Here is a 23944-nt window from a genome sequence, read left to right as displayed (position 1 = left end):
CAGAGTTGAGCTAAAAAAAGATTATTCTCTGGCACATGGTTGTACATCCCTGCTCTGAAATATCCTCAGGGCATCATGCCGTGAAGAGAAAAGGCTCCAGGCTCAACTGCTTTGGGGATGACTGCTCATCCGTCTGTGGTTAGTGAGTCTTCATAGAAACGTGTAATGAAGAAAATCTGTGAGACTAGCATCTGAATCTCACAGAATATGGGAAACTGCAGGAAAGGCATGGGAAGCCTGTGGTGCAACTACTAATCATGACGGTGATCAGCAAACCTAAGGAGTCCATCAGTTCAAAGCTTTAAAAAGTAATGTACTACTTAATGTGTACACGGTTATAGTAGCCTACGTAGGCGTAGTACACATACTATAATACCGTTTTTGTTTGTCAAGTTACTTTTTCAGGTTTTTGGCTGATATAAAAATAAAATGCAACACGGTTACTTCAAATTGTTTTGGCTTAGTCATTGTGTATTTGGCCTTCAGAGAACCAACATATTTGTGTAATATGTTTTATAAGCCACACATTCGCCCAGTTAATACATTGTTTGAGTACATATTTTTAAAACAACCTCATATTCCTGCTTTTTATGCTTCTCTGCCGATTAATCTTTGGTCTATAAAAAGGTCAGAAAAGTGGCATCTCCCAATATCTTGTTTGATCACAAGTCTCTCTTTTAAATGTGTTGTGATTTAGTGTATAATAAAAAAAAAAACAAGCCCAATAGTCAAGATAGATATTTAAAAGTAGTGATAGTGATAAATGGTTAAAACATCAAGTTGCTGCCACCAAACCATTCAAAGTGACTGAACTTAAACTAACTAGATTTAGTTTGAATTAACCAATGGATCCATCACAGACAGCGTTTTCACCATAGTCAAATGTTATCAAAATATTGTTAAAAGCCATCCCGTGTATGACGAAGGCAGATTGACCATGGAAACACATCCTTGAACCAGTTAAAACCAAAATCAAATAACGACTTGGAAAGACAGCTTTGAAGTACATTCAGTGTCCATTTATTTTTCTGCGGTCAGAAAAATAGAAAAGTAAAACAAAGGACATTCATACTGCTGAAGTGTAGTTTCTCATGCTTGCACATTTACAGTACATGTGGATCTCATACAAAGTCTCTTTGAACCAGACATATTGCCACAATATATTTACAAAAATAACATTAAAACTGCAGTCTCTTTAAACATGTCGATACATTCATAAAAATAAAGCTTTATGCAACACGTTTCCCGAAAACTATGTACAGTCAAAGATGGAGATGAGTCCTGTCGAGCTACAGCTGAAACCACCCAGTTGTTTTGCACGTCTGCGAGTATCAGATTCTCTGAAGCGTCAACATAACTGAAAGTAAATGTAAAAAAAAGGTTTTTTAACATCTTAAAAAGATATTTCTCATTTTTATAAAAACATTCCAAAAATGCATCCATCAGTTGCCATGACTTAAAATAACTACTGAAGTAAAACAAGTGAAACTCACTCATAGCTCTCAGCAATTATAATGATATGAATGTAATGGTGTGTTTACCTCAGACCATTGTGTTTTTTTGTCAAGATGTTAATATCAGGATTATTTTTTAGAATGAGATCCATTTAAAGAGATTATTGACCCTTCTGACATGGTTCAACAATCACAGAAATGAAACCAAGGACAATCTTTTTTCTATGAGAAGTTTCCAACTACTTAAATATGACATATTTATATCCTTAAAAAAAATATTAATTGCACTTATTTAACATAAGCAAAGTGACATACATACTTTCAGTTTTAAGTTGTGTGTGGGCAGGGCAACCAAAGGCACAAATAAAGATTTGGCATTCATCTCTCCATATTAGCACTGGCAATCATTGATTTGAACGACACATGGCCATTTTGTAAGTGTAGTTTTGCTACTAAACAATAAATTGCATGAATGTCCACTTTTTTACACAACAAAACTGAGAAGTTGTCCAAGAGGTGTTGACCTATACCTATAGTATCAAAATGTGACTAAAAACCAACTGATAACAGCAGCATGATTGTAGCTAAATAACACAAAACACTGAAGCCCTATTTCATAAGAACCCGTCTCGACTTTGCCACCTTTTTCTTGGCAGGTGACCATAATGCATCTCTATAGGCGCGTTCACACTGCGGTACTTTTCCCACAAAGGTTCATGCGAACTTAGTTCATGATCGCGTTCACACCAAAAAGAGCCGGTACTAAAATGAGTTCATGCGAACCTTTTTACCCTTTTTTAACTAAGTTCGCATGAACCTTTGTGGGAAAAGTACCGCAGTGTGAATGCGCCTATTGTGTGTGTATCTCGGTGTATAAATACAGTATACTGTGTGTGCGCATCTGATCAGTGTTCAAACAATCAAGAAAAAGAAAAAACACTCAGAAAATCAATCCTCCGTGCAGGAACTCCTCTTCATTCAGCTGTCTAGCTCTTTGGTTTCCGAGCCTCTATTGTGCATCGTAGCAGGCGGCTCTGGGACCTTTACACCGCTCAGCCTCTCGGTCCATTCCTCAACATTCAAACGTCTCCACTCCAGCTGATGCTTCGTCCCTCTCACTCAGTCAGGGTCTCCTCCTTACAGGCATCTGCAGAGAGGAAGAGTAGAGAGTAAGGACACAACAGGGTGCATACACACTGTAGCATAAAACTGAATTACTCTCAACCTCAATGTCGGCTTGATTTCAGTCAGACATGCCACTCTACTGCAGAATCTCTCACAAGGAAAAAATAAAACCATTTAGGCCTTAAAAACAGGATCAATCTTAACTAAGGCAAACTTGTATGTGTTCTCCCAAAATAAATCATTATTTCGAGCAAATGTGGATGACTCCCCACTTCTATGTGGATACAACCAGTAGCAATAATTCAATAAAAGTAGGAGTCTAAGCCTAATTCTGCCCACTTATCCCTTAAGGGACGGCATAATTAGACTTTGTTTATACCTAATGAAAAATTACAACTGACTGCTTAGTTACACAAAATAAATGATCTATATATTTCAATAAAGCCTGGTTGGAAAATCAATTCACATCGTCTTTAAAAAGGAGGGATAACGCTTGTGTGCCACGCTTCCTCTACCACTATAAATATGCAGACATCTGTTAGTTGCTTTCAAACACATTTTCACATCAAAGTAGAACTTACTAATGCAATCCCATCTACTCAAAGCCACACATAAATGAGGAGAATGTATAATAGCATGTGCATGGCATAGCTGATGCCCTTAGTTAACATTCAAACCCAACATTTGTGATTTCACAAATCAATTTCTGGGAACCACAGGGTTAATATAAAGCAACAACAGCCTCATCTGGTAACACATCAACGCTTGAAGGGGAAATGGCCAACAAACCTGATTCTAGCCAATTCAACTCAGCAGTGTTAGACCTATTCATGCTGTAATTGTGCTCCTTGCTGAAGTTAGACACCAATATATAAGTTAAAATCCATTAAGGAATAGTTTGAAATGAGAACAGATTTAACGCTAGCCTTGATTCAATACTTCTTAACTCATTTAACACCATGTTTGGTTCAGTTTTGACCTAAGTTCATGTTGTTGAGCTTGGCTTATAGCAGGGGTGTCAAACTAAATGTATTCGCGGGCCACATCACAATTATGGTTGCACTCAAAGGGCCGGTTGTGACTTTAGGACTATATAAATATATAATATATATAAAATAATGTATTATAATACATCATTTCCTGTGCATTGAATTATTATCGGATAGGGTAATAACTTCATAATTAACTACGTCTGAAAGCAGAAGTCTAGGGCAAATAATTGTAAGTCTCTTCAGTGAGCATGTCACAAAACAAGATGCATTGTGGGACATGTAGGCTACTTTATGGGCACGTAAAGTGGCATGTAACCGTGGCATGTAACCATATAATAAACGTATTATATTCTTTGCATGCGGGCCACATTAAATGAAGTCGCGGGCCGGATTCGGCCCCCGGGCCTTGAGTTTGACACCCCTGGCTTATAGCCTTACAGCCTTAAAGGGCTGTGGAGTGCAATATCATTTTATTTACATTCCTAACCAATCGTACCTCATTTCTAGCTTTTCTCATAATTAGGGTCTTAGATGCAAGCTACAACTAACTAACCTGGAGGATATTAAAACATCCTTTACCCCATTACACTTCATGTGAAGACAACACAAGGTTTGTTCGATCTGTTCAACTACGACCTTATCAAAAATATATGCAATTCATCTATTTGCCAATCTCTATTCCCAGTATGAAGCTGCAGTACAATAAAAAGCAACTTCCCAATCAGACATATTTCAATGCACTGGTGACAGCAGACATGGGATTTGTTTCTGAACGAGCAACAGTGAAGCGTTGTGTTGCTCCACACAGCAGCCTCCAGCAGGATGTCAGCACCATGCCTCCTTACAGCCATCTACAGGCCAAAACCAGCCCGGGCTCAAACGGGTGCTTTCCTACCTGGGACAGGGTTAGAGGGCGGGGTGGGGGAGAGAGCACGGGGTCCGGGGCTGAGGGGGGGGTTGGGCTAGCTATGCTGAGCATCTATACCTGCAGGGCTGAGCACTAAGGCCTGGAGGATGTCTGACAGCGAGACGATGCCCTCGATGCTGGAGTGCTCATCCACCACCACCAACCGATGCACCTGGAGGAAAAAACACAAAATGACAGACGCAATTCGAATCAGTCCTAAAGTTATTCCTGGGTAACTAAATATACGTGTTTGTGTTTTTAAAATCTCACTTCAGCTTTGACTATTCTGTCCACAATGGTCTCCATTGTTTCCATTTTATGGCACTTCATGACTCCCTCAAAGTACTGGGAGCGATGCTTCAGAGCCTGCGTCACAGTGATGTCCAGGTTGTTGTACGTCTTCTCAGCAGCCAAGTTCTACACAAACATCATTGTAGAAATTGAGAAAAAAAAAGAAGCAGTTTAACAATCTAATATTTGGTATTTTGTCACTCCAAAAGCTGAAATAGTAGAAATTATAACTTACAATGACGTCAAACTTGGAGTAAATATCCACAACTTTGCCTGGAAGAGGATATAAAGAACTCTGGTCAGTTTAGTATAAATAATATAATTATTTTTTAACAAAGAGCTCTCAGTTTGGTTTGTCAACAAAATTATGGACAAACTACTGACACAATTTTCATCTTGGAAGGATGTAGCATGGGCCAAAATGAAGGAGCGGATCCGAATCGCAGGGAGGATATACATTATTTTCAATTGAAACAGCCTTTACGGAGAAGCTACTTTGGCAAAACTGATGTGTTGCCGCTGGCTTACCCGTCTCATCCACCACAGGCAGGGCCGACACTCGTCTCTCCACAAAAATGTTGAGCGCTTTGATGATGGGCGTGTTGGGGCGGATGAAAGCAATGTCACGGTACGAACCAATGCCCAGCTCCCCGAGAGTCTGCTTCATGAAAGCTGGCTTTGGAATTTCACACATCTGAAGAACACAGATACACACACAATGAATCGGGGACATGTTAAGCGACATCATCACTCTGGGCACATTGTATTCATGTTAAGTAGGCCAACCACTTTCTATGTCTCCTTTTTTATGCACAGAATTAATTCTCCCTGAGATCCAACTACAAATAAAAACATGTCATCAGAAAGGTTGACTCTTTACATAAATCAGTGCAGAGGTTTGTGCGGGACGTTTTTCTGATGATATGATAAAAGCCCATTTTGCCACTAGAGGGCAGCAGACAAATGAACGAGGGGATGACATGACAAAGTTCCCAGCATAAGCAATCATGATGATGGATTATATAGATTAAAATGCTATGCCAGCTGAACACTTATTCACAGACTGTGTTAGACTCACAAAAAGCTGGAGGAATTTGAGGATCCTCTTATGTGTGAGAATATAAAGTGCATTTCCCGTGACAGGGTCGATGACGGGCAGGCGGTGAATTTTGTTTTTGATGAGGGTGTACACTGCATCGAATAGGCTGCAACACAAAAAAGCACATTAGCAGTTAAAAGTAGACACAATGAAATTTGCCGACATACATACAGTACACAAATATTCAAAACAGAGAAAGATTCATTATTCATGGTCAGACAACATACCTTGCATCAGGTGATATGTTGACCAGAGGTTTGAATGTTGCCTGAAGGTAAACCTCTGTAGCCAGAAATAAAATAGGAAAGGATTGTATCATGTTTTGCTCATAAAACAGAAATACAGTCTTACATTATGCATGCCAGAATAATCATAACTACCTCTCCACGTCTCAAGCTTATGTTCCTCTAATTCATATATTTGCACCTGAAATGTAAAATTAGCCGTTCATTTAAGAAGAAAAGAAACCGGGAAAGACTCACGCATGTTTATCTGTCTAGGTTACCTACCATCGGCGACTTATAGTATCTGTGTAGTATGATGATGAAATCGGTGATTGTCAACATTCCTGCAAGGAAAACACACACATCTATAAACAACATACCATGCCTGGAGGCAGTGGAAGAGAGACACTACAAGGGCGTGGTCCAAACAACACATAACTGAGCCCCCCCCCCTCGTTTTATCCTCATGCTGACCTGGCATTCATTATTCATCACAGGCTGACTTGCAATAAACTTTATGCAGGCAAATAACAAACAACCAGCACAACAAAGTAGATCCACTGCTGGTGTGGCTTTTGAGACTCTAATGCTAAAAGAAGGTTCATGTTTTAAAGACTGCTGAGATTTGTGGTGTTGTTGTAAAATAACTCAGAGTACTGGTCAATACAAATAAGTCATTGCTATGTTTAATGGTTTGTGACAGCTTTACTGACTCCTGCTCAATATAGCATTGCACTCCACAAGATGTGACCAGAAGAATTAATACAAAAACGTTCCTCTGTGTTCATTCAGCAGGGATGCAACAGTTAAAGAAGAAAAGGAAACTGTGAACTTTTTGTTTTTATTAAACTAAAACGTAGACTATGTATGCTGCACGTTGAAGTGTTTATCCGTTTCCTTATTATTTTGCAGGAACAGCACACATTTAAGTAGCTTTTATCACTTATCTTTCAAGCAGGTGGACAAAGACATAGTAAATAAGTGTTTAAACGAGGGTAGAGTTAAATCTATATGAACAGAAGATTAAAGGCTTCTATACCTCTTTTTAGTCCAATTTGTATAAACTGTGTTGAATTGGTAGAAGCATTTTGTCCTCTTGTTTGGGCCAAAAACCTCAAGGTAACAACTTTTAAAAACTTGATATTTGTAAAACAGTTTCAAAATATCGAGCATTCTTTGAAATATGAAAACCATGAATAAAACATTCATACTGCAAACTCTTAAATACAACATTTCATGACTTCTTCTGTTTTTTGGTTCTTACCCACAAAGCTTTGCTTCTCTGTGTCCCATAGTGGAGCAGCTCGCACACCGTTGGCTACCAAAGCGAAGAATGCCTTCTTCACCTTTCAAGCAAAAGTTGAAATGAAAAACCAATTTAGATTAATACTTAACAACAATTTGTGATTGTCTCTGATGTTCCTGAAACACTTAATCCTGAGAGTTCATCAATCAAGTGGGCTAGCAAATATTCACTTGTTCAAGCCTCATAAATACGAATATTTGTTGTTTATATGTGGTGTTTTATCGCACTTAAAATCAAATGGGTTTGGACTGTTTGTCAGACTAAAACGTTTCAAGACGTCATCTTGGACTAACCTAGTGGCAGGAATTCTTTACACATTTTTAACATACCATAGATTCCAATTAATTTAATGGCGAAAGTAGATGAAAAACTATTGTTAGTTACAGCCATCATAATCCTCTTATGATTTATTTTTTGTTTAAGTCACCTTCTCATGAGTAGAAGAAGAGAGACTTGGGTTGTGTTTTGTTAAGTATCCTCTAAACTCTTGGTGGCTATGGGTTGGTTTTAGTATTTATGTTTCTTTCAGATAATGATAGCTAACACCGAGTTTCAGTGGATTTAGTGGTTGAAGATCTAGACATCAAAGAGGCCATTCCTCCTCAGGTTTACTGTTTAACAGCTTTATGACAATTTCATCAACCATTTCATAGAAGAGCTCCGAGGCAAATACTCTGGCTTTTTTTTTACTGAACATTAACTTAGGCTGAATACACATTTTGGTTCCAAAGACCATATAAAGGATTGTCTGGAGGCACAATAAACGTTATATTGAGACAGTACTGACTTGGAGTGCTGTGTCGAACACAACCAGCTTGGAGCTTGTGGGGACGATGTCATAGCACTTGTGGGATTTCATGAAGCGCATGTAAATATCACTCTCAGGTTCAGCAGCTGTGAGAACAAAAAGCAGGAAAATACTTTAAGAGAGGAAGGAGAAATCTCACAGGGAATACATAATGACAGCCTGGAAACAACACACTCTGAGAACCTAAACAACCATTATGGGTCCGGACCACTTACAGCCACTTTGCTGCTCCATCGTACGGATAATTAAGATCTACTTTAAGCACCAACAAGCTCAGAAACTGTGGAAAAACACAGACAACAAAGTAGGGCCGTACTTCACTGATGATGCACTTAGAAAAATGACTGGGTTTGTTTCCCGCATGTGGAATTAAGTTTGAATACAAAGTAATTGGTCAAACAAATGAGCATTGAACAGAAACATCTATGTGGTCTGGGTATTACAAATATTTGAAATAGTTATTTTTTGTTAGTTTTAGCCTCACATGCTGCAAAACAATAACTCGTATTTAATATGATACCATTTAGATATAACATGTCTTTTAAAAACATTCCACAGGTATCTGTCTTGATTTATTAATATTGCATCATAGTATTTTCATTGAAAACATTTTCATTTAGATAGGTGTATTATTCTTACAAAATGAGCAGACGGCTGTGATTTATAAGACTTTGTGCTTAGAAACCGGTGGAATACCTATGAAATCCTGATGTTAAGTCACCTTTACATGCCGTTGGAGGCAACAAAATAGAGCAGTGAACCAGCAGATAGAGCAGTGAGACACTTACCATCATCGTCTAGTTCAAGTTTCTCCAGCATGCCTTCGAATACACCGTACACCTGAGAGGTAAAACAGACAGAAGAGTGCAGTGAAGATCGCAGCAAATCCTCACAACAACACACGGCAGCGGACCAACAAACTTTGCTGTGGATAGCGAGTGATCAGCAGGGGGAAGCGACTTTTCCCCAGCGGCCACAGCAGACTATTATGGTCTTATCGAGTGCGGTGCGCCGTGCGCAACACCAAAACAACCACACCAAAGAAAATAATAATAAAATAACGTCGTGCGTCACTGGCGTTTCACCGACTACGTTAATCTTGATGAAGTCCGCGTAATATCCACAGGTAACGTGACATGGACATTGTGCTGTCAGGCAGAAACTTCAGTTGCACATTATTATTAGACTACACACCCCTTTAAACTCAAAGTGGAACAGTCCTGACACATTTGCTGCAGTAGGGGGAACTAATGTTTACACCATAGACTGGTCTACACGCTGCTCAAACATGCACTACACAGTAGAGCGAGCATTAATACCGACACTATAAATGAGCTGACATATTTGTTAAAGCTACAATCTACCAAACATCACGTACCGCCAGAAAAGTCTTTCAAACACAGCGTGAAGAAAAAGCAGGAAGTTCCACCTCTGTGAACACACACCTCCACGCAGAGCAACTACTGGGTGCTTCACCATATTAGGAAATCCCTTACGTTGCTTAGCAGCAAGAAGCTGGGGATGCCTGGTGACATCCTCAGATTTAATTTCTTCGGACAAAACGAGCAACATGGCTTAACTCTGCAAAAACAACTCTTTGGAGCCTCGGCAGAGAAAACAACGTGATAAATATGACATGCAAATTGTGCTATTTGCATCTTGCACATAGGCGAGTTCCTATAGCATAACAAATGCTGCCTCATGCTGAGAGATTTGCATATCAAAACTGTGCTTGTGGATACGTGATTTTCCCTTGGTTCTTAATTTGTGAGTATATTCACAACAAGCCACTGCAGCACTGTGAGAAAGCCTGTTCTAGATGCTAAGCAGTCCCTAGTGTCGCCCTGCAATGGTGACACAGCACTTCTCCTGCCAAAAACCTGCTCCTGCACTTTCATAAATCTTGTCCTGCTGCATCAGAGCGGGAACGCAGCTTACTCTGTATTACAGCAAGCTGGAAGAAAGCAGGCATACACTCATCCATTAAATTAATTGCTTTTGAAATTGGATCTAGCAAAAAATAGACTATAGCATCAGAAGATTACATTTGAATGATGGACTGGGGGATGAAGGGGGGGGCACAGAGTGGCTGACAGGCACTGACTCATCGGTCTTCAAGCTAAATCATGAGTCCTCTGGTGTTAGTATCAGTATACAATGTTGGTGATGAAATATTGATTTACCCTCTCTGTAAGAATCACAATCATTCACAGCAGACTGGTCAAAGAGGACCCTCAGATAATTATTCATTAAACTGGCACAGAAGTAACTGGTAACACTGACTCTAATCCTAAATAAAACCCACAGTGAAAACCCTTGCACCAAAACCCTGTACTCTATTTCTCAGTTATAGAAACACAAAGGAATAACAGTTATTAGATCAACGTCTTCATGTTGTATTTTTCAGTACTTTTAGAAAATATGACTGTGATGGAAAGAGACAGCATTTACATTCAAAAGTTGTCACATATTCAGTCTTGTTTTTGACTTAAAGGTGGGGTAGGTAATTTTGGAGAAACCAGCTCGAGTGCGCTAGAATTTAAAAATACACAGCCGGAAAAAATATGCCACTTGCTTACAGAGCCCCTCCTCCAACACACACGAACGCGCACATGACCAATCAGGGCACAAGACGAGATAAATGTGTGCACAGACGGAAGGCTGACAGGCAGGTAGGCCATCCAGTTATTTCAGGGCGGGCCGGCTAAAATGATTGGTCGTGCTTTTTACAGTACTACGGCTTCCACAGATGATATTTGTTTATGTATTTTTTGTCAAAGCACTTAAGATATTCATTGCTATCGGGATGTTAAGAGCATTCCATGGAATATAACAAAAAGTGTATCTCGAGCCGGTTTCTCAAACGTACCTACCCCACCTTTAAAGCATACATATTTCACCTATTTTAGGAAATCACATGCATATGATATGCTATTTCTGAGCCCCATGAAAGCTAAATCATGCCACATTCTTCTAAAGCATGGCGAAGTCCCTCCCCTTCCGGTGGACCTCCATGGGACCTTATTTCGAAAAAATTATGTATTGAAGTCAATGGAGAGAGAAAGATTATCTTTCGATCCCGTTTGAATTGTGCCACGAATTACACATATGATGTTTGTCAATTTAAAAAGATAATTTTGCAAGTAAAAAAAAAAAAATGTGTCGTAAAACTGTGAAGTAACACATTTGTTTGTGTGAAACGCTCAATGAACTACATCTCTGGTCTCGCAGAACAACACACGTCACCAAGATGGCCGTCACTACTCTCTTGTCAACAACAAAACGATTGACTACCCTCACGATCACCACAATGAAACACGTCCAGAAGAATGTCATGCAAAGCTGCCTGCCTTCCTTTGATTCTCTCTGAACTGCCTGATCTTTTTAATGTTTAATATCAACCATTTGTGCAGATAGCATGAAGTAGAAAATAGCGGCGATCGCCGATGTTAGCGTTAGCATTTCTCCCCCGGGCTTAAATTGTGTATTATAGAATGATCACACCGGTGACAGTACTCTTCAAAGGGTTCACGAAATATGACTACTACTCTTACTGTTTAACATTGTGGGTTACTTAATGTTACTTCATATTAAGGCTAATAAAAATGACAAGGCTGTAATGCTAACTAACGGGCTAGCTACTAGCTAGGTAGCTAACTTGATCCAGCCACTCCTGGTCCTTTCATCAGACGGGAAGCGAAAGAACGAGCAAGACCCATTGCTGGTATGATAACAACCTGGTACTAAGCACACAGGCATCTTGTTAAAGCAGGGTTGCCAAATGTGGGTACCTGGCTGGAGTGAGATTTTGATATCATGGGTTTAATTACACATAGCCTACTGTATGCACACTAAATGACTGCTATCGTGTCAATAGCGGGACCTTAGCATATAGGATGTACGAATGGAATACACAATATTGGACACAGACTATAAAGGGCACAAAGTTTCATTCACTAATGAAAGTCAAATACATGTTTGTTTCCACTGTTTTATTGTGTGCATAGGCCTGTCGCGATAAGCAATTAATTGACTTATCGTACGATAGATAAAAATGAACTCGATAACTTTTCTGACCTCGATACATTTACATGAGGATGTGACTAGCAGTTTGAAAGGATGTACTTGAATTATTATTATATATTATCATTAGGTCAGTGGTCTAAAATGGTCATACAACGGTGCCGACAATATTATCGTTTATCGCAATAATTTCCTGGAAAATGTATCCAACAAAATTAATTATTGTGAGAGGCCAATAGCCTACATGAAACACACACACACAAATCTACAGACTTACTCCAAACTGTCAAATATATTAATTAACGCACTCTCATATACTCTTTGACTCTATTTTTGGCCAAGTAGAACAATAAGCAGCAGACTTTTACTTGTTATCATTTCTACTGGATCTTAGATCTGCGCATGCGCAATACGGGTCGGGGATTGACCATCCGGCTCCCACTGCTCTGCTGTCTGTTAATGTTGTTAACAGTGGTGGGGGCGGGGAGGGAGCGGATCCACAGCTTGAGCAGCTGTCAACTCAACGTTGTAAATAACCAACCAAAAACGATCGCCGGTTCATCTTGTTTTTGGCGTGAGAATAGTTTGGGCAGCTTGAGAGATATTGAGATTGAGAGTGAAAGCGTGTGTCACACGCCAGATGCGTGAGAGTTGGCAACCGTGGTTAAAGTTATCTTATTTTAGCCAGATATAGATAGATTATATCTATATGGCGCTGATCTTAGCTACCTCTTTTAGTGGAGGAAAACAATTGTGACATCACTTACGCAACTCTGGGATTTGTAGTCTTTCTAGTTGCGTATTTTTCATAGTCTTATATTTCAACAGTTTTACGACAAACTGACTTTTTTGACATGGACATTATTTTGTAAGATTGACAAACATATGTGTAATTCATGGCACAATTCAAACAGGATCGAAAGATACGTTTTTTCTCTCCATTGACTTCAATACATTATTTTTCCGAAATACGGTCCCATGGACCGGAAGTAGATGGGCGTGACTTCGCCACTCTCTTAACAGGATAGGGGACTTTTGAACTCCTTTTGTAATTATGATGTGAAATTACTCTGTTCCATTCACAACTTTTCACACTAAATTCATGTGAACGTTCTAACATGGCTGCACATCTAAATGTATTTGAGTTTTAGCACATTCCTTTATTGTTCACAAGCCAACCTGTCCCGAGACAAACAAATAATGAAACATGTTTACTTTAAAATGAGTATATTGTTGACTCACTGGTTGCGAGGTAGAGTTTGATGGCACAAGGCTCGAGGAGGGGATTGGGGGTTTAGCAGAGGGAAGGCTGAGACGCTGTCCTGTGTCTGGAGGGGTGGAGATGGAGCGGGATAGCGATCTCGCATCGGGGCGTTCAGGTCCGCTCGGCACGGCCTCCTGGGTGAACACAGGCTGGCTGGGCGCGTGGGTGGGTGTGGTGGGTGGTGTGGAGAGTCCAGAGGCTGCAGAGAGATAAAAAGGTCAACAATAGATACCACAATTTAACGCTTGTTCCTCTCAATGTCAGTCCATACTTTGTTTCAAGTGAAACTTAATCACCATGCCGATTGACATCCCTGAAAGACTTATTTGGCAAGGCTAACGTGTTACAATCGTGACTGCTGTAGCCTACCATCAACGCTGTCACATGCTATAACACAGTAGGAATGCATATCTGATCCATCAGGAGCTGAGAGAGTCAGCGGTACTGATGACAGAGATAAAGTTGCAATAATCCAACCACACGCTCTATACGTGGGTATGGACCAGGCATCAATTAGACGCCTGCAGCTAGTGCAGAACGCAGCTGCACGTCTTCTCACTGGCCACAAAAAGCGTCACCACATCGCCCCAATTCTGGCTTCATTGCACTGGCTTCCAATTAGGTTCCGAATTGATTTTAAACTCCTTTATTTGTTTTTAAAGCACCAAATGGGCTGGCTCCTGCCTATATAGCCGAACTCCTCCATCGCTACACCCCAGCCAGAGCATTAAGGTCGGCTGACCAGCTGCTGCTGGTAGTGCCCAAGACCAGGCTCAAAACCCGAGGGCACCGAGCCTTCGCAGCAGATGGCACCAGGCTCTGGAACGCTCTGCCCCTCCATGTGAGGTCGGCCCAGACCCTAGGGGTTTTTAAATCAACACTAAAAACTCACTTCTTCTCCCTGGCCTTCTAGTCAGAGCGGAGCACGACTCCTGACATTTCCCTGTGTTTGATTTTTATATTTGCTATTGTAATTTATTGTCTTCCGTTTGCGATTGTAGTAATGTGTTATTTATTATTTGCATGTACAGCACTTTGGCTCAACCAAAAAAATGTTTTAAAATGTGCTATATAAATAAAACCTGATTTGATTTGAAAGTGTCAGCTCAGTTGCTGACAGACAGGGCTGCATTAGGTAAACCACCATTAGAAAGACTGCACCAAACTAAATGATGTCAACTTAAATAACAATTATCAGCATGTTTTAGCTTTAATGTGTGTCTTCAAACGTTTGTATTGTCACTATTGCTTCTCTTTTATAAATAGTTTGTTATACACCACTATCAGATTATATAGATTATGTGGTCACATTATTGCAGTCTGGAATGTACAGTATATATTTATGTCCCATGGCTTTGTTGAATAACCAATTCTGATTGGTCAAAAAGCATTCTACGGTCTGTTATTTCTGAATAACAGTCTGCTGCTTTGGATAACAGACCATTACTATGAATGCTTAATCATTTAAAAAACAACAACTAAGAAACACCAATAAAATCAAAATGTGCCAATTACTAGTAATTATATTTAATTTTAAAAAGATAAAAACGTACACAACCCATCATAGGATTCGCAAGCTGGATTTAAAGAGGCTTTGACATTTGAGAGGCCATAAACAGCACACTCAATTACTGTATATTGTTTTTGAGAGTCAGCTGTTGGAGGTTAATGCTTTGATTCAAACAGTAAAATAAAATAAAGAGGTTTACGGAGTAGAACATGGGATATACAGTATGGTCTGAAATATGTGTCACTGGAAGCTGAATTTAAATCACATAATTTCTAAAATATTTTACTATTCACGTTGTATAATTATGGAGAAAACTGAATATGAATGGCATTATTTAAATGTAAATGTACACAGCAAAATCAAAAGTGTTATATTTTCAGTGTTGGAAATTTAAATATAGAGTTGTTTCAACTCATTTTAAGTGTCATTCAACTCCAAGATAGTTATTATTCAAAACGAGTTGGTGTTGAAACAGGGAGTCAATTGTTGAATTCTCCAAACAACTCTAGAGTGTTGATTTAATTACATAGCCAGTGTTACAATCTCTCTTTCTGTGGATCACTGGCTGTTGCTCTGTTGGGTGTGGCCGTGACTGTGAATGTGTGTGCGCGCAGTCGAGGCGGGAGACCAAATCGGAGGAGCATACCACCACATTCTATTTGGAGGATAAACTGACCAAAGTGTAAGTAAATGTTTCGAACCAGTAGCCTAGTACAGGTATTTATTTATTTAACTGAACAGCGCTTACCTTCAGCTACATAAATACTAATTATTTTACATTGACTGCTGTCTTCGCTCCACATGCTAGTAATATGTGCTGCTATCATTAGCCAGGGGTGTTTAACCTAACATCTTTTTAATATCATTACAAAGTCTGTTATTGGGGCGTTTAGCTCCATGTGTTAGTATATTAGCTGCTATTGTTAGCCGCGGGTTGTAAGCTTAAAGTGTTAGTAAGTTTAGCTGCTATAAGTAAAGCTAAACACCTGCGGCTAACGATAGCAACTCATATTAACAGGTGGAGCTAAACGCCATAGTAGCTAATATTACTAACTAACACGTGGAGGTAAACACCTGTGACCAACAATAGTAGCTCCTGCAATATGAATTAGATGTGAGGCTAATATATGCTACTTTAATATATATTGCTAACATGTGAAGCTAAACACCCAAGGCTAACGATAGCAGCTAATAGCTCAACTTGTCAGTCATATTAGCTGCTATCGTTAGCCACAGGTTTTTAGCTCCACGTGTTAGCATGTTCAGCTCCACATGTCAGTAATGGCGCATTTCCACTGCAACGGGGTAGCCCCGTTTAAGCGTCCCTAAGCGTCCTCGCTCAGGCCTCGGGCTGCCTCGCTGGCCGTCCGAGGCCGTGGCGCATTTCCATTACACTTTAGGACCTGGGGTAGCAACGCAGTGTAGGCGGGGCGATCAGCTTTTTGGGCGGAGCGACGCTGGGTAAAACTGCAGTGGCGTCATCTTCAATGCGACACAACTCACAAAACACACACAACAATGGAGGATGTGGAAGCGATCGTTTACTTGTTTCTTGGTGTGTGGCTTGTTATCACAGCAAGAAGGAAAGTGATCACAGCAAGCATTGCATTGTATTCATTGTATTGAACATAAATAAATCCTTTTTTTTTTTCATATACATGTGTTTGTCAAATGTTTTAAACAAATATTATCTGAATTGAATATTTGAAATTCAAGCACCAGTAAGTACTGCCCCATAATAACATTTGAGGAAATATCAGATCATGGAAAGAAAATCTTTCTAATCAATTAAGCAAATATCAAAGCTGATTATAAACATAAATACTAAAGTGTAAAACACAGCAAAACTATATTCATAAATGCAAGTGTAAAATAGTGTGGACAATTGTAAACATGGATGGAGACTAAAGTATCCACAACATAAAATAATATATTAAATATAACCTCAATCTTTCTTCTAGACATGTTAAAAGCTTGCTTGAATGGGTTATAGGTTTATTTTGGTCTTTAAAATATATAAGGAATGTGTTGTTTGAGTGTAGTAGAACGAGGGTATTACAATTGAGCAATTTCTACATGTATTATGTATTTATCATGTATTCTTAATACCATTACAAAATAAACATGTAATAATGTTTTAGAGTAGGACCTCAAGCTAGCAAACTCAATTTCTTGCTTTAAATCTCTTAAAAGTAAGGGGCTTTTTCCTAACTGATGGTGTTTGTTATTGCTTTATAAATTCATGTATGTTTATGATTTTTTTATGTTGGGTGCCATTCATTATCAACAAGAGATAAGATAAGTCAAAGAAGTACTTTATTGATGGCAGTATAAAAATACAAATGTTGTATCAAAGGCATGCCATTAAACAATACAAATAAAAAATGTAAAACTGTATTGCAGCCAGCATAAATATACATGGAATTGTAAATATAAAATGAACATTTTAAAGAAAATAAATAAACAAGGAAGTACAAATGTTGCATTTAAAAATTAACTAGATAAAAAATATATAATATGTACAATAACTATTAAGGTTTTTTGAAGTATCATGGAGGAGACGCTGCCCAGTCATGGTGCCGTTCCTGCTGGGCCCGATCCTCTCCTCCTCGTTTCCTCTTGCCTGGGTGACAATAAGATAATAATTAGCAATAAGGAAAACACACAGTACAGGTACAGGTCACACAAGGATATAAGAATAACATGTATAAACAGAACAACAGTAAGGTGAACTAAAGAAAGTTCTGGCCCTAGATGTTTACAATGATTGTGAAAGTGAATTACATTATGTCCAGCCTGTTGATAATGAATATAAATATATGTATATGATAGGATGTCACACACAACTGTACTAGCTGCTTACTAGCTAAGACTTTACTTGTAACAGAGCATTTCCACACAGTGATATAGCTTATTTTAATTACTGACGATGGATGATCCACGGTTTAAAAAAACAATTCCAGTCGTTTTGCCATTTCTATTTCTTACCTAGAACCACACGCTGCGGTGTCGTGATGGCACTCGGTGTTGGTGGTTGAGTCGGTGTCGATTCTTCGGCTGGGGTCCGTTCTGGATTCACTGACGATGTGGACGGAACACTGCCATCACCCGTTGTTCGGGAATGTTCCTCCTCACGAGTCCCAATGTAATCATCTAGAACAGCAAAATGACTTGTTAATTCCACAAACTACTGCAGCACAATACTAAATAGCAACAGCAACTATAGAAAATAAAAACTGAACGTAAACAATGGCACATATGGTGTTAGCAAACAATAGCTCTAGCTAAGGCTATCTGCCTTAGCTAGCTATGTAGCTCTTTGGGGCTCCATAAAAGCATGGGTTGTCGAACATTAATGTAAGGATAAAATAGACTTCTTTGTTAGAAGTGAGCGTACCTTGCAGGGACTCCAGTAAAGCCGTTCCGTTTTCCCTACATCGCAGGAAAGTCCTCGAAAATCCGCGCTCGGACATCTGTGCAGAGACATCCTGGAACACTTTCACATTTCGCGTTGTTCCGTCGAGCTCCCGCTGGATTTTATCATCCCCAATGAGATGTAGGAACGTCGTCACCTCCTCGGTCGACCACGGTGTGCTTTTCTTCGACGTTGCCATTTTTGTAGCTCCTCCGTTTACAAAATGCTGCAAGCTTGCTTCTTGATATATATGTGACGCGAGGGATGATCTCGCGCGCGATCTTGTGACGATTCTCTCTGACCAATCAGCAGTCGAGTGTTGACGTCACAGCCCTGGCCTGGTCTGATAGAACCACGATTTTATGGGGCCGGAAAAAGAGAGAAAAAGTACCCGCTAGCCGGTACTAGGCTATATGGAAATGCCACCAAAAACTGGCCTGGCCGCTTGAGGACGGTCCAGGACGCTTAAACGGGGCTACCCGCTGCAGTGGAAATGCGCCATAATACTGCTATCGTTAGCCACTGGTGTTGAGCTCCACTGTTAGCATTTTGCTAAATTATTTCAACGACACTTAAATGCATAATTATATTTTTGTAGCAACAGGTCTGTTAGATATTTCTGTAATATGTTTGCTAATACATTTGTATTCTTATAGGACACCATGTTGGTGAAAGTAAGATATGGTGAAAGCCAGAAATATGTGAAAGTGGCTGAGACTGAAGAAGGCTATGAAAGCTACAGTACATTTCTTCAGAAAGGTATGGATAACTTGAATACATATCACTGATTGTTTGAGTCTAACAAATGAATCTTGTTTTAGTTAAACGTACCAATATTGTCAGGTGGTACATTTCAATATTCTCTCTCAGTCATAGAAAAGTTAGGTTTACCACTACAGAGTGAGCTGCACTTGACTGATGAATCAGGGACAGAGGTGGATGCAGATGTCTTTGAAGAGCTTTTACAAGCAGGGAACCTTACAGTCAAAGTGTCCACAGGACAGTCTTCAGGTAAGATTCAGACTCGCAATGGAAAATCAGGGACCCATCCCTACTGAGTTTTTGCTGAGATTACCCTGTAACAACGTTTGGAGGGCTGAAAGTATGTTTTTTTTCTTCTTTCATTGAGTATGTCATTCTTTTATCTATCTTGCAGTTGTGCTTCAAAATGTATCGCACACTTTGCTGGAGTCGGACCTTTCAGACACCTCATTCTCCGTGACCAATGCTTCATCCTCTGCGGTGTCTGATTCATCAGATGCAAGCCCATTTCCGCCACTTGAAAAAAATAAAATCCCCATGAAAAGTCATAATTATGAGATAAAAAAGTCGAAATTATGAGATAAAAAAGTCGAAATAATGAGATAAGAAAGTCGAAATTATGAGATAAAAAGTCATAATAATGAGATAAAAAGTCATAATGAGATAAAAAAGTCGAAATAATGAGATAAAAAGTCATAATTATGAGATAAAAAGTCATAATAATGAGATAAGAAAGTCGAAATAATGAGATAAAAAGTCATAATTATGAGATAAGAAGTGCGCATGCGCTGCAGTGGCGCTGTCTTCAAAAGGTCCCTTCATCACCTTGCTGCTCTCCACCATGCAAACGGCATCTAGTAGAGATGTTAAGATTCACCGATTCGCATCGGCATAAACGTTCAAGATGCGAGTGCACCGGTTGAAAGAGTGCACATCGGCTACAGTTTGGGTTGAACCGGGTTGAACTCGCGATGCATCGATTGCGTAGCGTCTTTGCATCGGTAAAAAACCGATTCATTCATATAAAATCCCCTCATCCTGTCAACGCTCAGTAGAGACGATCTTTGATTTGGATATTTGCTTCGCCCGAGGCCGAGAGTCTCAGTTATCAACACACACGGAAGTTGAGGAGAAAGAGAAACACAGCGCACCGAAAAATACCTACAAATCAAACGTTTGGCAACACTTCGGATTGTTCAAGAAAGACGGTGTAATAGTCCTTTATGCTATATAGTTGACCGCAGGTCATGGAGAGTAATAAGGTATCCGTAGACCTTTGTATGAGGTATCTTTATTACTCAACAGGTCTACAGCCATGATACATAGATCCGTCCTAGATGCGGGCTTGCATACACACAGTATCACTCCGCAGCCGCACCCCATCAGTAACGTCCTGATGGTATATGTGCGCGGCACTATATACTACAGTCAACTTGAAAAATCGCTCGCAAATTGTAAACGATGCCGAGCCACTTTAAAGTACACACGTAGTACGAGGAACTTAGCGACGCACATAAAGAGGCGACATGGGGTCTGCGGCTGAAAAGAGAAACCTGAAAGTTAGACATATGAGTTAAATCACTCAGTGAGGTGTTCGGTCAGAGAGAGTGGTGTTTAGTTTACAGCAGCCTGTGACGGTCAATAATAATTTAAATGTCTTCCTTACTGTAAGCAGTTATGAAATACCTGTTTGTGAAAGGTTATTTGTATTCTTTATTGTTCCTATAGAACCCACTGCTTTCTGCTCACTGGTGAGTTAGCCTATGAGTGTTAAGCACATCAGGCTGGCAGCTGTATGGGCATTGCACTATGGTAGCTGTTATTTGCACATTGTTAATCATGAGCAATGCATCCTTACATTGTTTAACTGTGAGGTGTTATACAATTGTACTGTAGCCTACTCTGGAGAGCTTTTAAAGGTAAAAAAATAAACGGCATGATGGGATGTGCAGTACCAAATATGTAAAGCACTTTTTTGTTAATGTATGATTTGCTGCATATAAGGAATAAAACAAAAATCCTCTGTCGTACCAAATTGAAGTATCATTATTTTTTGCATTGTGTTGAATCGCATCGTATCGCATAATATTGAATCAAATCGTATCGAACTGTATCGCAACAGGGGTGAATCGTATCGTATCGTATCACCTGGTGTTTCAAATGTATCGTTAATGTATCGTATCGTGGCAACGTATCGAGATGCGCATCGCATCGGCCTCAGTGATGGAGATGCACATCCCTAGCATCTAGTCCTAAATAAGGTAACTATTACAGGTGACTTTTGTAAATGTTAGATGTTACATATAGCCTATATTGCAGCTACACTACAACAATGCAGTTCATAGCTTTGACATTACCTGTTATGAATATAATATATATGCCTATAGTTGTGTGGTAACGTTCACGGGTTAGAGTTAGAGCAACTCACAGCAGCAGTATGCCTACACTATTGTCATTAGTGGCGTGAACGTTACCACAAAACTATAGGCATATATATTATAGTTCATAACAGGTAATGTCAAAGCTATGAACTGCATTGTTGTAGTTTAGCTGCAATATAGGCTATATGTAACATCTAACATTTACAAAAGTCACCTGTAATAGTTACCTTATTTAGGACTAGATGCTGTTTGCATGGTGGAGAGCAGCAAGGTGATGAAGGGACCTTTAAAGACAGCGCCACTGCAGCGCATGCGCACTTCTTATCTCATTATTTCGACTTTCTTATCTCATTATTATGACTTTTTATCTCATTATTATGACTTTTTATCTCATTATGACTTTCTATCTCATTATTTCGACTTTTTATCTCATTATTGTGACTTTTTATCTCATAATTATGACTTTTTATCTCATAATTATGACTTTTTATCTCATTATTATGACTTTCTATCTCATAATTTCGACTTTTTTATCTCATAATTATGACTTTTCATGGGGATTTTATTTTTTTCAAGTGGCGGAAATGGGCTTCCATAGGATCCCGCCAACACATGTGCGAGAAAAGTGTGCTCTTGGCATCATCACTCTATTTCCATGTCTAAGAGATCCATACTCAAAGAATGGATACGTAAGTCTATGAATGAATGACCTGTATTCGAATTTGTGAAAAGGAAGTGTGTTCATTCTTAACTTTTTGAACAACCTTCCTGTAATGCTATCACTTCTGTGTTCTCAGTTTTGATTTATTTTTGGATGTTACAGGAACACTACTATGATGCAGATGGTGGATCTGGCTACTTGGCATGGAGGATAAAGACGGTTCAGCGCAACACTGCGGTTCAGTCCCGGAGGTGCTACCCCAGCACTACCTATCAAGATGGTCCAAAGAGCAAGAGGGATTTTCTCTTGACTTGTGAGCAACTGACTCAACCTACACTCTAATGTTCATGTTGATGACCTCTTGTCTGCACAACAAAACTCAAATGAGTCAGGCAAGTATTTTCTCTTGCAGATTTTGTTTACTGAAAATCTTGAGACCTTTCAATGTTATCGGTTGCATAACCTTGATTTAAGACTATTTTCAGCTTTAAGCGACTGACTGTTATATTTGCATATTTTTTGCCCCTAGGATGGGACAGTGACCTGTCAAGCATTCTACTCTTGGTTAATCTACTCCCCCCAACCTCAAAAGGCCATAAGAAGAGTGCTAAAATTTGCTTGTATCAAGCCGTCAGCCATGTTGTGAGATATCTCAAGGTAGGCATTATTTTTGTTTTTGTATGCAGTTGTTATATCACTGGCACTCCTTCAGTTGGGACAATTTTGTTTTAAGTAGCTTAGTATGCCATTAAAACTTCTCTGTCTCTCTACGTTTTTGAAGATTGGAGCCAGTGTTGAGACCTTCCTTTCGAGTTTGGAATCAGGGCAGCCCTTCCTGCTGTGTGTTGGTGAACAGAAGAACAACATTCAACGGTTCTACGTCATCGTTGACCACAAGGCCATCCCTTGCAAGGGGCAGACATCCATGGCAGCCTTCGATGAACTCTTCAAAGCTCACTTCATCTTCAGTGTCAACTACCATGAATCCCTCACCAGCTTCTACACTTTCATACAAACCACGGTATTTAACATTGATATTGGAAGTGCCAAGGAAAGTCCCAGAGTCAAAGAACTCAGAGCAAGGCTTCTGCACACTGATATCTGAAGTTATTTACATCACTGGATGCTAGGGGTGTAACGGTTCACAAACATTTCGGTTCGGTACGTACCTCGGTTTTTTGGTCACGGTTCGGTTCGGTACGTTTTCGGTACAGCAGAATTTTTTTTCACAAAACAAAACATATATATATATATTTTTTTTATATTATTATTAAACTGTGAATAATGTATTCACTCAAATAAATACAAAATATAATCAAATGAACATTAAGGTGCAGCATTTCGATGAACTGAAATTATCTGTATTTGAACTGTACTGTACTAGTACCTATAGCAGCCAGTTTGACATTAGGACTTGCTTGTCATTGTATTTTCATGTTTTTTTAAAGAAAGATGAACTTGTCCACATTGCTTGCCGAAAGGGCAGATCTGCTGGCACTAGCAATGTATCCTGCTGTGGAGAAAACCCTCTCGCTAGGGACAGACAGGGTTGGGAGGGTTACTTTGTAAATGTAATCAGTTACTGATTACTGATTACATGGCTCTGAAAGTAATCCGAATACAGTTACAGTTACGTGTCTTAAAAAAGTAACGTAATCAGATTACTTTTAGATTACTTTTGGATTACTTTCTTTTTCCATCACAGGTGGTATGTTTTGGTGA

At 39.4% G+C, this 23944-nt stretch overlaps 1 protein-coding gene and 2 long non-coding RNA genes across 6 annotated transcripts in view; 2 read left to right on the top strand and 1 right to left on the bottom strand.

Annotated features, from left to right (window-relative positions):
- Positions 1-997: 997 nt before the first annotated feature.
- Positions 998-23944, bottom strand: part of LOC117461965 (5'-AMP-activated protein kinase subunit gamma-2-like) — a 42541-nt gene continuing 19594 nt past the window's right edge. For 2 of the 4 annotated variants that reach the window (XM_034103958.2, XM_034103959.2), the window contains 13 exons: positions 13472-13692; positions 8995-9046; positions 8186-8292; positions 7357-7438; positions 6378-6436; positions 6249-6294; positions 6096-6150; positions 5848-5974; positions 5298-5463; positions 5005-5042; positions 4749-4895; positions 4557-4650; positions 998-2601 (listed from right to left, as the gene is read on the bottom strand). In XM_034103958.2, the coding sequence (XP_033959849.1) occupies positions 2570-2601; positions 4557-4650; positions 4749-4895; positions 5005-5042; positions 5298-5463; positions 5848-5974; positions 6096-6150; positions 6249-6294; positions 6378-6436; positions 7357-7438; positions 8186-8292; positions 8995-9046; positions 13472-13692 (1226 nt within the window). In that variant the 3' untranslated portion in view covers positions 998-2569. Of the gene's footprint in view, positions 2602-4466; positions 4651-4748; positions 4896-5004; positions 5043-5297; positions 5464-5847; positions 5975-6095; positions 6151-6248; positions 6295-6377; positions 6437-7356; positions 7439-8185; positions 8293-8994; positions 9047-9584; positions 9604-13471; positions 13693-23944 lie in introns of those variants that run through there. The other 2 variants (XR_004553773.2, XM_034103960.2) reach the window with 2 other exon arrangements.
- Positions 19113-19677, top strand: LOC139435635 (uncharacterized). The gene is made up of 3 exons (XR_011644853.1): positions 19113-19177; positions 19289-19429; positions 19575-19677. It is a non-coding gene; the product is annotated as an uncharacterized lncRNA (long non-coding RNA).
- Positions 22165-23343, top strand: LOC139435636 (uncharacterized). The gene is made up of 4 exons (XR_011644854.1): positions 22165-22250; positions 22385-22614; positions 22752-22879; positions 23004-23343. It is a non-coding gene; the product is annotated as an uncharacterized lncRNA (long non-coding RNA).

Source organism: Pseudochaenichthys georgianus, chromosome 17 (genome assembly GCF_902827115.2).
Source record: "Pseudochaenichthys georgianus chromosome 17, fPseGeo1.2, whole genome shotgun sequence".
Classification (NCBI taxonomy): domain Eukaryota; kingdom Metazoa; phylum Chordata; class Actinopteri; order Perciformes; family Channichthyidae; genus Pseudochaenichthys; species Pseudochaenichthys georgianus.
Note: the sequence above shows the minus strand (reverse complement) of the source record. Positions and strands in the feature narration are given on the sequence as shown.